The following is a 17,230-nucleotide window of genomic DNA, read 5'->3' as shown; positions in this document are numbered from 1 at the left end:
TGGCTCTGGTGCTCAGGGCCTGCTCCTGTGCAGCCAGATGAGTGCCTCTGTGCTGTCCTTCAGCCCAGCCCTTTCAAGCCATTGGTAGGATTTGTTGAGATCAGCCACTTCAGTTATGTTCCGGTGGTACATCCCGTGTAAGGGCTTGTCCTCCCATGATGGTCCCTCTTCCAGCATCTCATCCTCTGTTCTCCACTGCCTGAGACATTCACTCAGCACGTCATCTGTCGGGGCCTTATCCTTGATGTACTTATGGATCTTGGATGTTTCATCCTGGATAGTGGCTCTCACGCTCACTAGTTTTCGGCCTCCTTCCTTGCGGCTAGCGTACAGTCTCAGGGTGCTGGATTTGGGGTGGAACCCTCCATGCATGGTGAGGAGCTTTTGTGTCTTAACATCTGTGGTCTGTATCTCTTCCTTTGGCCACCTTATTATTCCCGCAGGGTATCTGATCACTGGCAGGGCGTAGCTGTTTATTGCCTGGGATTTGTTCTTGCCATTGAGCTGGCTTCTTAGGACTTGCCTTACTCGTTGGAGGTATTTGGCTGTTGCCGCATTCCTTGTTGCCTGTTCAAGGTTGCCGTTTGCCTGTGGTATTCCAAGGTACTTGTAACTGTTCTCAATGTCTGCTATTGTTCCTTCTGGGAGTGAGACCCCTTCTGTGTGGATTACCTTGCCTCTCTTTGTCACCATCCTCCCACATTTCTCGAGCCCGAATGACATTCCCGATGTCCGAGGCTGTAGATCCTGGTGGTGTGGATCAGTGAGTCGATGTCTCGCTCACTCTTGGCGTACAGCTTGATGTCATCCATGTAGAGGAGGTGACTTATGGTGGCCCCGTTCCGGAGTCGGTATCCATAGCCAGTCTTGTTTATTATTTGGCTGAGGGGGTTCAGACCTATGCAGAACAGCAGTGGGGACAGTGCATCCATTATATATATATATATATATATATATATATATATATATATATAGATATATATATATATATATATATATATATATATATATATATATATATATATATATATATATATATATATATATATATATATATATATACATTTAGATATACTATTTACATTTACATTCAACATTTAAATGTAACATTTATTTTTACATTTAACATTTACATTTAGACTTTGTGAATACGAAGGTGCCACTGATCGCCAGATGCATCATTCTTTCTGCGCTGATAGAAGCACAACTGAATATTCCAGTGCTGCAATGAATCTATCAAATTGTGGATTCTACTGCTGACTGTGTGTATATGTTGTGATCAGTTCTGGGTTACATATCTTCAGAGGAGCTTAAAACTAGCTTCAGGATGCAGAGAGGAAGCCAGAAAAAACAGCTAGAACAGAACGGTCAAATGAGCACAGAGTAAGTAAGCTTGCGCTGTGAAGTTTAAGTAAAGTTGTAGTGTTTTGGAATGTATGGGATAGCGTTAGCTTACATTGCTAATGTTAGCCTGTGCTTTAGCTTGGCTGGCAGCAACTCTAATAATAATAAAATATCGGCTGGCCGCGTATTGTCACAGAGACTCTTGGAAGGGACAACTGTCTTGTTTTTCCAGCCACTAACATCAGATAAAGAAAAGAAGAGGGTTTTGGCTAAATGAAGAATCTGTGGCTTTCTAAGAAACTGATAAAAAGCTGCTAAACGATTTAGAAACAATGTCTTTATTTAAACACACTGGTAAAATACTGTATAACCATTTGTTGAAATGTAAAGCGATGTCTGTACATTTGTCTGTTGTCTGGCAGCGGTAGATTCATTGCAGCACTGGCACGTTCAGTTGTGCTTCTCGGCTTCTCGATGCATCTGGCGGTTTGTTGCAGGATGCTGGCCTTTGGCTCTGCTGGATGCCTGTTCTCTGCTATACTCCTCCATACAGCGTACATACTCGTTGGCGCTGTACGCTGGCTCATACAACTAACAACAAATATCAGACTGTGCTGTAGAACTTGCTGTCTTCCAAACAAAAACAATGGCGGACAGAGCAGGTGGCTCCACCCCCTCTCAGTCTGACCACGCCCCATCTCAGTCTAGCTCCGCCCCCATCTCAGTCTGGCTCCGCCCCCCTCTCAATCTGGCTCATGGACCCATGGCAAACCATCTGCCTAGGCATAAATGATAACCTTTAGCATAGAAATTATGGAGCAATTTAAGTGTCCCTTCATTCTTAAATAGAGCCAAAACCGTTTTGGTCAACCCCATTGAAAAAAGTTTTGCTTTAAGTTAGTAGGTTTAATATTTCCCAGTTAAAGGTCCCTGCACATGCAAAATTCACTTTTTGGGCATTCTGGTACATTTATTCTGGTACATTTACATTTATGACTCCCTGGTTCATGTTAAGACACTCCTGGTGTGTTAGAAGTACACTCCCTACTTATTTATTATTATTTATTATTTCACATTTTGCGAGTTTATCCAATCCGGTTCAAGTACCATCGGTTTCAAATTTCCCATACTGTGTACGTCTGCAGTCTTTCATCCTCTCACAGAACCAGCTTCAGCCCCGCCCAGACAAACCTGGACCCCTAAATGTACCTGCAACATTGTAGTAACATAGTAGGTGGCTGTAATGCATGTTTCAGTTGGTTGCCACCCGCCATTTAAAAGACAAAAAGAAGAAAGAGAAATCAGTCACTGTGACGAACTGACATAGGACCATTAGGGTTCAGAAAGAGCTCCGTTGTTGGTTGTTCCAACCAGCATCGCAGCCTTTTCATTTTACCAGTGGAGCAATAAAGAAGAACTTTATGGATTAATTTTATTGTAAATGGACCGGTGCCGGCACCGCTGCCTAAATGCTTATTCGTGTGTGGACCCCATTTCACCTTCGACTGCTTTGAAAGCGAGGGTATATTTATTACTGGACTTGAGGTTGAAGAAGGGCTCTGTTGCTGACGTGATCCACTTGCTGCTTCCCCAAACGTTGTCACGATCTGGTTTCTTGTTTCTTGTTTATGGTATTGTGTTGAAAGGACTTTGTTGTCACCCAGGTTTTGTTCCAGTTTCATTTCCGGTTTTATGTTGAAAGGACTTCCTGCTAAACGTCATATCATCAGCTGTTCCCTGTCAGTATTGGTTCTCATTATCCACACCTGCACTTCATCCGCAATCAGTTCACCCTGTATTTAAGCTCCACCTCTCACCCCTGTAACTTGCCAGATTGTTAGATCGTGTTGCGTGTTATCACCGTTTTCAGCGTTCATTGACCCATTGTGCACCGTGTATCTTGTTTTTGACCTCTGATATCGAGCCTGCCTAGTCCCTGCCTGCCTTGTCTGCCCTGGTCTTCTGTTCTTGCCTGTTACCGACCTTGTCTGCCTGCCTGACCACGATTCTACGCCTGACGATCTGGTATTGTAAAGCAGTCTCTCAGGTACGAACCTTGCCTGTCCCTGACACCGATTCTGCCTGCTCCTGTATACGCTGTATGAACTGTCCGTGTATGACCCTGCCTGATATCGACACTGAGTTGGAATAAATTCCTATCGCTATTCATATCCCAGTCTGTCCGTGCCGTGCATGTGGGTCCGCCGCCTTGACGTTCTGACAAACGTAAGTACATGCTTGATACTTATTTGATGTATGTACTCCAGAAGTTTCTTTGGTTATATTCTAGATATGCTAATGGCTAGAACAGTTGATGCTAACAGCTACAGTGACAGAGAGACAGTGTTGCAAGGTGCCGCCACGCAATTTGGAGGAATGCAAGCCTTTCGAACAACTTTGCTTGCGACACACCCAATTTGTCATTCTGGCCTTTGGTTAATGTGTGAACGGCCTTAGAAATGCCCAGTAACAAAGAATCAAGGCTGAAGTCTTGTCTAGTCTGTTTATTGACCAATGGACTGTTAGGATGTCTAGAGTAAAAGTGGTGTGTCAGTAATTGGTAACAGGTTCAGGGCCAAAATCCTGTTTTATTCCTGTTGTATTCTATCTTAATTCCATGGTGGGGCCTCTGCTGAGCCATACCAAGTGACGTCACTGCTTTTTGGCCTCAGTTCTTACGGTACAGTACGATAAGGTGTCAAGGGGCGCACTGTCAGCTGTAACCCTCCAACCAACAATACATATGTAAAATTTCTTCTTTCATCCTTTTACAGCATTGTGATCTTTTCCCATCATAATCCTCTCTCCAGCTCTGTCCTTTACTTTGCTGGGCTGCTCTCAGCTCATCCTATTAGAAGAAGCTTATAGAGCATATCTGGGGAGTAGCACATTCTGATCAGACCTGAGATAACTGGCAGGTCTGAAGCCTCTCTCCTCCAGTAAATCACCTGAGAGCTCAGCAGCTTTATCCAGTCTGAAGACAGAATGTGCATGATGACCTTTGCTCCTGACCTCTGCAAAGCAGAATAATGATGAGAGGGCAAATGAGAAAATATTCAAAAGCAGACACACCATAGATAACTACTCTGTTACCCTTTAGTGGTATTTTATTGTCTAGGTTTAAGTGAGGACACATTTCATGCCTGTAACCATAAACAGGTGCAGTGAACTCATGCATCAAATCTTCTTCAAAAGTTTTACCATCTTCTTGATTTTGCCACTGTGCAGCAGCTGGGGTCCACTGGTGTTAAACAATAATAATACAGACACCTAAGACAGCCAGTAGCATCAGACTTGTAGCTATAGGGGGTGGATGTAGATACGATGACAGCCAAAGAACCAACACAGGACCACAGTGACCCCCTCACTGAATCACTGAACAAAAGTCAAAGAATTGAAATTTCTATTATTAAAATCAAAGTTAAAAATTAAAAATTAAATTTTGCTCTAATTTAAGATTTTAAATAAACTTGATTTTGTAATTGACATTTATTTTCTAGTCAGTTTGTTTTGTTTGTTACTTTACTTTATGGATTACGGACAGAATATATGTAATGTTTTGACGCTAGTTGTTTCACCATAAACAGCAGGTTTCTCTGTTCAGCTGTTTTTCCTTCCCTTCAGTTTCAACTGAGCAGTCTTGTTTGTAAGAGAGAATGAAGTCTCGCAAGATCGAGCTGAGATCTGCCATAGACTGCAGGTAATCAGGCAACTCACACGAAGCTCTGCTACAAGTTTGAAGAGGAATTTACAGTCCTTTTCACGGCAAACAGCCAACGAGGTACTTACATGTACTGTGTTTGTATTTTATTTGCAGTATGTGTTGAACTGCTTTTACTTCATGTACATGTTAATGCACCACGTATTGTTGGCAATGCAGCGTGATGAAGTAATGCCATGATTCACAGAAAATGAACGCCCATTTTACAGTAAATGAAACCGACCTCTATCAGTGAGTCGTGAAGAGAGATACAGAAGTAATAGTAGTAATATAGTAGTAAGAGTACTAATATAGTTGTAATCATCTGTTGGACACTTTAATATTGTTTAATGTAATGGAAAATTTGTTTCTTCCTTATTCTATGCGGTTATTATATGATTTATGACCTATGTTCAGCAATTAATATCTTGTATGAATGTATTTGACATTTCAACTAGATTGTTCAATGGTTGTCTCTGCCTGACAGACTCTGGACTCTAGCTCCCAAACCCAAGGCCAGCGAGATGTGTCTCTCTCTCTCTTTCTGTTCAGACTCAGCGCTCCTTCCTCTCTGATAGTCAGACGCCAGCGATGCAGGTGTGAGAATGTAAACATCTCCACACACAAGGCGACAGTGATGAGATGCTGCATGCATTCTGATTGGGCTACACAGATGTTCCACCATAGTCGGACAGAGGGGTTAAAAGGCAGAAGCAACTTTAGGATCGTGGGCTCTTTGCATCACACCTTCGTGGTGTATGCCATGATCTCCCCAACTGGGTTTTGGTTTGTTGATGTGCACGATCAACATCCATGTTTTTGATTTGCTTTCCCCATTATTTTTATTTTACACACACACACACACACACACACACACACACACACACACACACACACACACACACACACACACACACACACACACACACACACACACACACACAGCTTATGACAATCTTCAGCAAAGGAAAACACAAAATGAGAAAAAGCAGAGTGGCTACTTCCGCCGTCCTTGGAGACGTGCTCTGCCACAGACGCTGGTTGTGTTTACGCACGCACAAATTTGATTATGAATGCATGCATCTGGTTATGCACGCACAGAACGGTTTATGCACACACTAAAAAAAAGACTGAAAGAGACTATTAATGAAATAAAAGAAAATACTTACTGTTTTACTGCCTTGCGACATCTGTCTAACTTATGCCTAGTTAAACTCATTGGGAAGAGCGCTCGTGTAGTTAGGTATTTCATTGAATTCAGTGCAGGTTCTAAATAATTCCCCTCCTGTTGATGTTAACTCACTCTTTGGGTGAACAATGTTAAGCTACAGCTTTACTAACCTTGTAGTGGGACACTCAACACCTGAGCTGATAAACAGGCTTTCTAAACTGTAAGTATTACTGATACTTATCACTACCAATATCAAAAATTTGTAAATAAAGAAATCGTAATGTTGTATGTCTATTACTAAGTAGTATGAGATATGCATAACAATTCATATACAAACATATACATATCATATACATACACATGAGTATGTGCACATACCTTAACACTATTAATGGTATTAGTATTAATCTCCAAGGTAAACCACAATACAACAGTTTTTAGTTACAGTATGAATTTGTCAGCCTAAGGTACATCCCTACATACTTATTTTGCACCGATTGTTCGCTTGGTTTTAGCAGCTGGTTGCACCCCCACCACCCATCTCCCCTCCCGCACACACACCTCAAAGCAAAAACTCAACCTGTCCACCAACACATCACATCACACATATTTAGGATGGACTAAATAAAACATTAAATAAACCATTAATCAAGAAGAGTTTATATATTTCCTATATACTTCTCTTGTTAAAGCAAAGCTGTCCATCACAATATGGCATTCAGGCTAATACAGTACATGCTGCTTGTTGAACTGCTGGACAGAACAAAAAAAAAGTTCCTGGTACACAGTTATTTTCATGAAGCCTTGTTGACTGATAGACTTACCAACCTCTGCAGCCATCACAGTGATGTTGTGCCACGCTGTCTCCTCCCGGTCCAGAACCCGGGTAGTTCTAATGATTCCGTCATTCACACCAATGCTGAAATACAAAGGTTTTTCCTCTTCATTTTCTATGAAGTACCTGCAATAGAAAAAATAACTTTAAACCTTTTAAAATGGAACTGGAAGTTAGAGAATTCCATATAACAATATAAAACTTTAGTGGTTGACTTTCTGTATGGACATACAGTAGTTTGCATGGCCTGATGAAACTTATTTACATGAGAGTTGCCTATAAATCATTAGATGTTACTAGGAATGTAAAAGTTAAGATGCACAGTCCAACTTCCAGAGATACCTTCAGTCAGGGTTTACAAACATCTGGGACAAATCCGTGGAGGTCAGACTGCCACACATTAATGACATCACCAATGAGTGACTGCTTTACCTGACAGCGCTGTCGGTGCTATCAGGGTCCAAGGCAGTTACACTTCCAACCAGGGTCCCAAATGGTGAATTTTCATACACGTCCATAATGTAGTAGTCCATGGAAAACACAGGTGGCTCGTCCACATCCCCAACAATAACTCGCAGCGAAGTGGAATCCCTGAATGGCCCCAGGTGGAAGAAGCGCTGATCCACGTGAGTGTTGGAGCCTTCAATGTTCAGTGTGTGAACCTTCCTCTTCTCATAATTCAGAGGCTGAGGAAGAATCAAAGACCGATCAGTGCACCGTTTGCTATATTGTATTCTTAGACCTTCATTCCTTGTGGCTATGCCAGGTATTAGAGCATTAAGCTAAAACAGATTTAAAAAAGCAACATTCTCCATCAACATGCCTTCGCTCTGCTTTTCTACCACTTAGTCTTTTTGTATGCTAGAGCCTCTACCAACTGTCATCTGTTGAGAGGTAGACACAGACATCCAGTCAACCCGACGCAGACACGGGGAGAACTCACAGACAGACACCAGGGCATCCTGGGAATCAAACCCAGCTCTTTGTGTAGTAATAGCAGTAACGTTGGCTGCACCAAGTCCTAAAATAACAACAACAAACAACCTACCTTTGGAGACAGATTTGTATGATAAAGGAACAGTAAGAGTGTAAACAGACAAACGAAATGGATGATATTTTTTGGATGGGTGAATTTAATAGAATATTACAAATTTGTATAATAATAATTTTGTATTAAATAAGATAATCTAACTTGTATTTTTAGATATGAATATATTATCCACTGATCTACTGATAATTTCCAATGAAAAATCATTTCCCATGCAGTGAGCCTTCCTGTAAAGGAGGGTGAAGACGATTCAAATTTAAAGCCACCTTGAACCCTTTCAGTCCAGTTGAGCAGAGGGAACTCAGACATGACAGTTGGCTGAAACCATCCAACCATAGCAAAGCTTGGTTGGGTGGTTTTGCCTGTTATCTCCAATCTAAGTTTCATGTCTTTTTATTAAGACATACAATAGTCACAACATTACTTGAATGTGGATGTGGGTTGTGTAACCAGGGACTTTGCTCTACGCAGCTTATCATTAGCTGCTAGACTCAAGAATGTCTGTAGAACCACTGTCAAACATGAAACCACTTAGGACAATTATCTGAACACTCCACCAATTGCCACAATTTCATGGTTGTTGGTTTCTCTATATACTATAATTTCTTTTAATCATTTTTGGGTATTTTGCTGTGATTTGTGCTGTTTAAATAAACTGAAGTCAGTCCAACTGGGCTACAGACCCAGTTCAGACTACAGTATGTAGAACACTACAGAATGTGATGCATCGTTACCTGTTTGAGAGAAATTATTCCCTCCCTGCAGTCAGCGTCTAAAGTTATGGTGAAGAGGGCGGCGGCGTCTGCATTTGTGATGCTGTAGGTCATGTCAGCATTCTGCCCTTCGTCTTCATCAGTGGCTCTGACTCGACCCACTGCTCTCCCCACTGGAGCCAGCTCCGGAACATAAAGGTGATAGCTCTCTGCAAAACATTGCAATGTTTTCTAAATGACACCTAATACAGTATATGTCAGATTGGATATTGCACTATGGACTATTTAACATTTGAGAACTCAATCATTTAGAAGTATTAAGTACATTTACAACAATGAATGAGTTAATGCTCTAATTACTCAACTAACTAGAATGTTTAGACAAAAAAAAGTCTATGTGTTAAAAAACATGCATCAAAACAAACCTAATATGGTTTCTTTGTGTTTTGTAAACAAAATGCTGCTACTACTCTGCTGTTGGGTTTTGAAGCTTTACTACTTATTTACTTACTTATCCTACAGTAACTACAGCACATAAAACATGTCAAGTCTTTCCTGTCCTGTTGGAGTCTAGTGGCTTCTGTAACAAACACCACAATAGGACGTTGGAACAGGATTTACCACAGACCAGAGTCCTGCACGAGTTTGTCAAACTTGCACATGCAAAGCTGGTACTGGTTTGGCTCAGACCAGTGAGTTAAAAAAATGGTGGAGAGCAACGCCTTTTTAAAAACTTAAACACAGATACGTTGCGATCATAGCAATCTTGCAGACTTACAGTATGTCACCTCAGCTCAGCCATTACCAGTCAAAGGATTCTCAACTGCCTTCTCCTCTAGTCAGAACTACAAAGCTTCTGCTGTCACTCACTGAACTACTGCATTCAGGAACATGATGCAGATCAATTAAAACAAGAACAAACTGATTCAACAGTTGACATTGACTCAAGATGTGTGTGGCTTGCCATCTGTCTTTGCATCCATTGTCAGCTTAATCATCAACTCTCTACTGGTATATCACCGCCGAACACTTTTAAATCTTCAACTCCCAGTCAGAAATTTGGCTTTGGTGGGTCACAATCCACAGAGTTGTTTCTGCCCCCTGTTCCACTCTGGCATACCGGCTTACCTGTACCATACACTGTCTCCACCTTTAAGCCGAGTGAAACCTAGTAAAACTAAAGGCCTGTTTCGTTAGTTCCCCTGGTGCCTAAAGATACTGGCACAGCATGGCTTGGACTCAACGAATGACCACTGTACCTTTTCCAGCTGCTGCTAGCGTTAACAACATAAGCTAATGCTATCCCTGACAGTCCAAAACATGAGAAGCAGGAGCTCATAACGTTACTCAAACTTCACAGCGCAAGCTAAAACAATAAACAGCTAAATATATATTAGACCACCAGCTGTCCACTGCGCACAGCTCCTGTAAGCTGTTGGATCGCCCCGCTGTCGGCTGCCTCATTGTCAACTCAATGCAGGCGCCTTTCGGCTGTGGCAGCTTCGTCCACTCTGCGTAACTCGTCTGGGCTGCACTCTGAATCTTACAAGTAACACTGAATATCAGACTGTTATAACACTAAAGATGTCACTGTCTTCTAAATAATCCAGAGCAAGTTGTCTGTTCATTGAATATTAGTGCTGTATGTGTATGCGAGGAAAAACAATGCGGACAGTCCATTTTGCTCCAGAGACTGGCTCCGCCCCCCTCTCAGCCTGACCATTGCTGGGGCAGGTATAGAGGTAACTAGAAAGCATTAGTGGTAGTTTTTGAGCCCACGGCAAGCCATCTGCCAGGGTGTCTTAACGAAGGAATGAATGATAACTTGGAAATTATGTAGCAATCTAAGTGTCTCTTCATTCTTAAATATTACCCAAAATCGTTTTGGTCAACCCTCATTGAAAACGGTAAAGCACTTATTTTAACTCACTAAACACGTCTGGGCATGAAGAAGGATTAGCGACCGTCTTTAGAGAAAGTTTTGCCTGTAACCAGGTCAAGTCAACAGTGCTTCACCCCAGCTTTGAGATTGACTTATTTGTGCTGGGTGCTGTGCCTCCTACGGTATGCGTTTTCATCTACAGGCAACCCAATTATAATAAAAACTATCATAATGATTTCATTGACTTCTTGGTCGAAATAATGCTTAAGTTCGACCGAGTGTTAATACTTAGGGATTTTAATCTAAAGTTTCTGATCCAACACATGAACGTGGACACACTCTTGATCTTGTTTTAACTCATGGTTTTACAGTTTTTAACCTTGAAGTCTGTGATAACCCTGTTATATTTGACACACCTCTTCCTTGTCATACAGCTAAACTTGGCGCCCTTGCACAACGCTGGCTTATCATTAACTCCTCCACTGCTGCTCAGTTCTCCCTTGCGCTCAGTCAACGCACACTATCCCAGCTGGTTCCCTGAGCTCTGACTCACTTGTTGAAACATTGTCGAACCACTTTAATGACACCTGTCGAACCATACTGGACACTGTGGCCCCATTAAAAACAAGGCCTTGTAAAACCAGACATGAGCCCTGGTTAAACAATGCTACACACGTTGCCAGGCGTAAGTACAGGACAGCTGAGCGGAAGTAGAATGAAGACAGGTGTTTAAAACTAAAAAAGCACTGAATCAGCGTTGCTTAAGGTTTTTCATGATTTTGGCCACCTATTCTAACCTAACAGCTGCCTTTTTTGTTGTTCTGTCCAGCAGTTAAAACAAGCAGCATGCACTAGCCTTAATGCCGAATGACAGCTTTGCTTTTAGTAGAAGAGTATATAAGAAATATGTACACTCTTCTTGATTAATGGTTTATTTAATGTTTTATTTAATCCATCATAAATATGTGTAAGGTCGCTGTGTTGTTGGACAGGTTCAGTTTTTGCTTTGGGGTGTGTGCGCGGAAGGGGGGTGGGGGTGCAACCAGCTGCTTAGACCGTACGACCGGCCTTTTCACCAGGGCTGTTACCAAACACCAGACCCCGACAGTTATAAGATATGATGCGCATATGTAAGTAAAAATAATGGTCGCTTTTCCGTGGTCAAATCAGCTATTGTTATAGTTGAAGTGCGTGATTTGTTCGATACTTACGGATCACAGATCATGCAATGCATTCTGGCTATCTGCTGTCGCACTTGAATGAAGACACCCCCAAACATCCAAAAATGCATTGCCATTTGAATAAAGACTACAAAAAACCATAACAATACGAGATGCAATTTATTAAGTTTTTATTTAAACTTTTAACTAATATAACTGAGTGAATTGCCACTTTTAATATTGAATTGCAAAAATTAAAATGCCTTTTTAAATTAAATGACAATATTGCATTGACCAATTGAAAAATGTATTGTGAATTGAATTTTGAATATAAAAAACTTCCATAATTCATAGCTTTCATTTAATATTTTAAAAAACATGACTTTGGTGCATGATGCCAGATCAGACTAGTGTTTTCTCATATCACACATAGTTTACTCTATGATTTAAACTTGAGAACATTCCTATCAAGTGATGAGACTGTGCATATTCCAGAATAGTCACCAGGTGTCTTTCATCGTGTTTTCACTAATAAATCCTGCAATCACCCATAAAATGCTGTATTTGTTTTTTTTTATATCTTCATAGATAGATTTGTTATATTTGTTTGTGTGTGTGTGTGTGTGTGTGTGTGTGTGTGTGTGTGTGTGTGTGTGTGTGTAGTATATGATCATATTTCTTGCATTTCACCAATTTGACTTACTCTGTGGAAACCTTGGAGGGTTGTCATTAACATCCGTGAGAGTTATGTTGACCGTAGTGGATCCAGAAAGACCTCCAACCGACCCAACCATGTCTTTGGCCTGGATCACCACAGTATAACGGTCCCTGGTCTCTCGGTCCATGTTAGACAATGCTGTACGAATAACACCTGAGGCAACAATAAGGAATGAATGTTGCACTCTTAGAGCATAGGTTGTGAGGCCAAGAATACAAAACAATTAGGTTCATCTCTTAGTGGCAGCTGTACTTATGTTGCACAAACCAACATATACGTAGGATTAAACCAGGGCTTTCCACATCTCCTGGTTAAAGTTATCTTGAACAAAAACAGGATCTGCATTTGACAGATTCTGTTTTTGCAGCCTCGTTACTATAGAGATTTATTCTGTGTAGTGATTATTCATTTATCCTGGATTACTTTAGACTCAGTAGAATAAAAATAGATTAAATGTACTGTAACTAAATACCATAGTGTTACTATATAATAATAAGTAATATATCTAAGAAAAAAGGCACTTTGAATGAAATGAAAAACATGATTCAAACGTTTAAATGGGAAAAATCTGTCTCTGCAAGATTGCAAAACCTTTGAGTTGTTGAGATACCCAACCTGATCCCTGTAGGGTCTAAGAGTAAATATGAAATTCTGGTTTGTGATTTTGATTTGAAACATGATTTTGGTTTTCAAAAGTCCCAAACAGGAACCCAGGGCAGGAAAGAGAGCTGTAGAGACATCACTTACTAAAGACACTCAAACTCAATGCACGAAAACCCTGACTGTTGATGAAATTAGTACAGATGCAAGAGAAACGGTATCTAGCAATTTGGAGAATACAAAGACAAAAACACACTTCAAAGCAAGAACAAATAAACTAACACCTGAGATGGGAAGGAGTAGGACAAAGCAGAAACAATAATACCGCCCCCTGGTGGGAGGAGGGACAATAGGAAAAGAAGACATGGAACTGTAATAACTAAGGGAGAAGGACTAGTCGCACGCACGCACGCACGCACGCACACACGCACACACGCACACACGCACACACGCACGCACGCACAAGAAGGGTTCCGCTGCTCCACTGCATTACTTGCTTCACAGGTTTACAAAGCAGCCATCTGGCCTCATCCCCCTCGGACTGAGCAGGGAGGGGGGGGGGCGCTACGCACCTGTATCACAGCAACCAGCAGAGAGTCACATACAGACTTAAAGAACAATTAAAGACGGTTGGTTAGAAGACAGAGGACAAAACAAGTGACCATGAGAGAGGACAAAAGAGGGGAGAAGTATTCTGTGCGTGAAGTGAATGAAGTGTTGGGCTCTCGTATGCTATAAATGTTAAATTCAAATGATCAAAACATATGGTCGTCCTGCAGAAGGTGTTCCTCTCATTCTGTGCTGAGCTCTTTTTACCAGAGACATTGTGTTTTTTGACCGAGTCAAATTGTTCTTTGTGACCTTGGTGCTTTCCACCACCTCTACTACTGTGTTGATTTGTACTGAGGGGCAGCTGGATCATCTTTTCCTGAAATCTTTAATGATTTCTGTAGTTTTGTTGGGGGAAGAGGTTGTTTCCCCCACCAGTCCACAAGATGTTCCACCTCCTCTCGGTAAGCTCTCGTGGTCCTTATAGATCAGGCCCACTGCCTGGAGGTTCAGTCATGGGTCATCAGCGTGAACCTGTGGGGGCGCTTTTCCCCACCTGTATAGACTGCGGCAGGTTGGTGAGGAAATCTCACAGCGAATTACAGGGTATGGTACTTAAAAAGAATAAAATCACCAAATTTGAGTGGGGGGTGACCAAAACGTTCTCGGGTAATATTTAAGAATCCTCCATATTTTCTATGCAGATAAATTATCATTTAAAGCACTACAGTAGTTGTAGTCTGTGAGCCCAAGGCAAAAGGGTCTCTGTCCTGTTTCACAGGCTTTTTGCAGCAGAACAAATGATAATTTCTCTGCATAGAAAATATGGAGCAATCTGCATTTTCACATTTCACATGTGCAGAAGAAATGGAACCTTCTACGGAGTGAACCAGGCGATAAGCAAACTAGTGTGGTTTCAATGTCATGGAAACACATTTAATCACATTTTTCCAAAATGTGATTAAAACAAAACTGCAATCAGAATTTAACTTCTCCTAATTGTTGCATTTTATTTTGCAGACAATAAATTAAGCATCATAGAGACAATAAATTGATCTTGATTTGATTGATTAAATCTAATCTGTGTCCCCTCCCCTAGAGCTTCACTTACTCCTTATACTGTTAGTCATTTAATTTAACTGTGCTCAGTATGTGTCCATTTAACAGCCTTTACAACTAATATTATGTTAGTACCAGCAAACGGGTGGCCTTTGGTTTCCACCTGCCTTCACCATGAAGCTCATCTGTCAGCTGTGCAGCAGCCAAACTGCCCTGTAGCGTTCAGCTGCTCGCGTCAGACACAGCGGCTGCTAGTTGCAGAGTCAGAGCCTAGATTTCATTTCCTTTTCTCTGTGTGTCAAGTAAAGGAGACACCATGAAAACCTACCATGCCAAATGTTGTTATCGTTCCATCAATAATAAGCAGAGTTTCTGTTTGTTACCATTCATCCAATTCACATTTATGCCAAAGGTTCTATTCAGTGAACTCGACACATACACTTATGTAATTTGTATCTGATTTCAACAAATATAACGAATTCCAGGAATATTTAGTCAAATAAAATTTCAGCTTCATGTGAGAACTAATGTTGGCTCTGTCATTCCAAGGTTTTAATATAAACAACGCACAGATACAAAATATCTATATTAAGTCAGGATTTTGGTTTATGCCTTCGTTGTCAATTTCTGTTTAATTTTGGAGCTTACGTAACATCTTTTTCTGTTTCCCCTTGTCTGAACACACCTGTAAATAAGTAGCATATAAGGACACTGCTCTAGGTTTTGTTCTTTTGTTAGTTCTTAGTCTGTCATTTGTTCTGCCTGAGTAAACAATTAAAGGTCCAGCTGTTCCTGGATGTTTTCGGCTTGACAATGATTTTATATTATTTCCATCTTGGTTAGTTTGTCTATGATTTTGTTAGTTATGTTCAGTGTTTTGTACTTAATTTCCTACACTTGTCTATTAGTAAACCTTATAACCTTTATCTTGCAGCTTGACTTGATGTCTGATTGTTAAGACTTGGCCCGCCACCTGCATATTGCAGGTATATATGCAGTGATTTTTAGTTTAGATTATCTAGATTATGTTCCTGTAATAGTCATAATATTCATTAATCTGTGCTTATTTTTATTTTTTTTTTTAATTGATCCCACGAATTAATTAATCTCTGCATTTAACCCATCCCGTGCAGGAAGCAGGGTAAAGTGTCTTGTTCAAAGACAGGTATGGGATGCCAAATGTAAAATGAGCACCTATAACTAGTTTTCACACATTTAACTAAATGACACAACATGTTTTCTTACATTTAGTTAAATGTGCAGAAGTCTAAATGTAAATGTTAAATGTTCGAACTGAATATTTAAGTAGACCCCACCCACTATGATCCTAGAGCAGTGACGTGGACTCAAACACGTCAAACAGTACGCATAGCTCCGCCCACATCTGACTTTGGATCGGTGCACGAAAATACTGGAGAAAAGCCTGAAGTCGAAGCCATCATGGCCGCCAGCTTGTTCTGCTGCTGTTCTGTCGTAAACACCATTAATGGGGAGTTAAGTATGTTTAAATAGAATATTTCTGTGGCGCCGGTGGAGAATTAGTTGGCTAACTATACTAGCTAGCCGGAGTTACGTCCACGTTATAAACAAAAGTTTCCAGGTCAGATGTGGGTGGGGTTTGCGTGCACTGATTGAGGCGTTTGAGTTTACTTTTCTGATCTGAGACCAGCGCTGTTTGAGGGTAGGGGTGGAGTCTACATTCATGGATATTCAGTGTTGCACTCAGTGATAACATTTACATTCAACATTTAACATATAAATTTAACATTTATCATTTACATTTAACATTAACATTCGGCACCCCATAGACGGGTCGTGAACCTAGGACCTTCTGCTTCCCACACCAAAGCTCTACCTGCTGAGATACCAGGCCAGGTATTATTTTCCATCATTACTGCAATTACTGCCTCCAATGACTACATCAATGTTTGTAAATGTATTGTGAACACAAATGCAGTCATACCTGTCTTGGGATCGACGGAAAAGAAGGATTCTCCCTCCAAAATGCTGTAAACTATCTTGGCACTGTTTCCATAGATAGGATCATCAGCATCTGAGGCTGTCACCTGGAAAACTGATGTTCCTGCACAGGAACACATATGGAGAACATAAATCACAGCAGAAACAGTTGTCCTGATTGGGAATGCAGCTGTGGCGTAATGTGATGTGGTTTTGTAATTAGTGTAAAGGTTCTTTAGGTGTGGGATCCTTTCTCTCTGGGTTCTCTTCATCCCACAGTCCAAAGACAAGCTCTCAGGTTATGGCTCTAGTTGCCCATAGGGTTGGATGTGTTGGCCCTGTTGGCCCTGAATAGGCTCCAGCAGCCCTTCCTATAGCTCATTACCTTGAGCTGCTGGAGGCAGGAAAAGCCTGAATGAGTGCAAAGGTTGTATAAAATGTGCAGCTGATGTTACATCAAGTTTAAAATCCTTCAGTCTTAGAACTTCTTTG

At 41.1% G+C, this 17,230-nt stretch overlaps 1 protein-coding gene across 5 annotated transcripts in view; it reads right to left on the bottom strand.

Moving 5' to 3' along the window:
• The window catches only part of LOC114843939 (cadherin-18-like), a 58,386-nt gene that overhangs the window by 8,762 nt on the left and 32,394 nt on the right, over positions 1–17,230 (bottom strand). For 3 of the 5 annotated variants that reach the window (XM_029130812.2, XM_055503699.1, XM_029130814.2), the window contains 5 exons: positions 16,743–16,862; positions 12,557–12,724; positions 8,833–9,020; positions 7,483–7,736; positions 7,040–7,176 (listed from right to left, as the gene is read on the bottom strand). In XM_029130812.2, the coding sequence (XP_028986645.1) occupies positions 7,040–7,176; positions 7,483–7,736; positions 8,833–9,020; positions 12,557–12,724; positions 16,743–16,862 (867 nt within the window). The remainder of the gene's footprint in view (positions 1–7,039; positions 7,177–7,482; positions 7,737–8,832; positions 9,021–12,556; positions 12,725–16,742; positions 16,863–17,230) is intronic. The other 2 variants (XR_005896866.2, XM_029130813.2) reach the window with 2 other exon arrangements.

Source organism: Betta splendens, chromosome 17 (assembly GCF_900634795.4).
Source record: "Betta splendens chromosome 17, fBetSpl5.4, whole genome shotgun sequence".
Classification (NCBI taxonomy): domain Eukaryota; kingdom Metazoa; phylum Chordata; class Actinopteri; order Anabantiformes; family Osphronemidae; genus Betta; species Betta splendens.
Note: the sequence above shows the minus strand (reverse complement) of the source record. Positions and strands in the feature narration are given on the sequence as shown.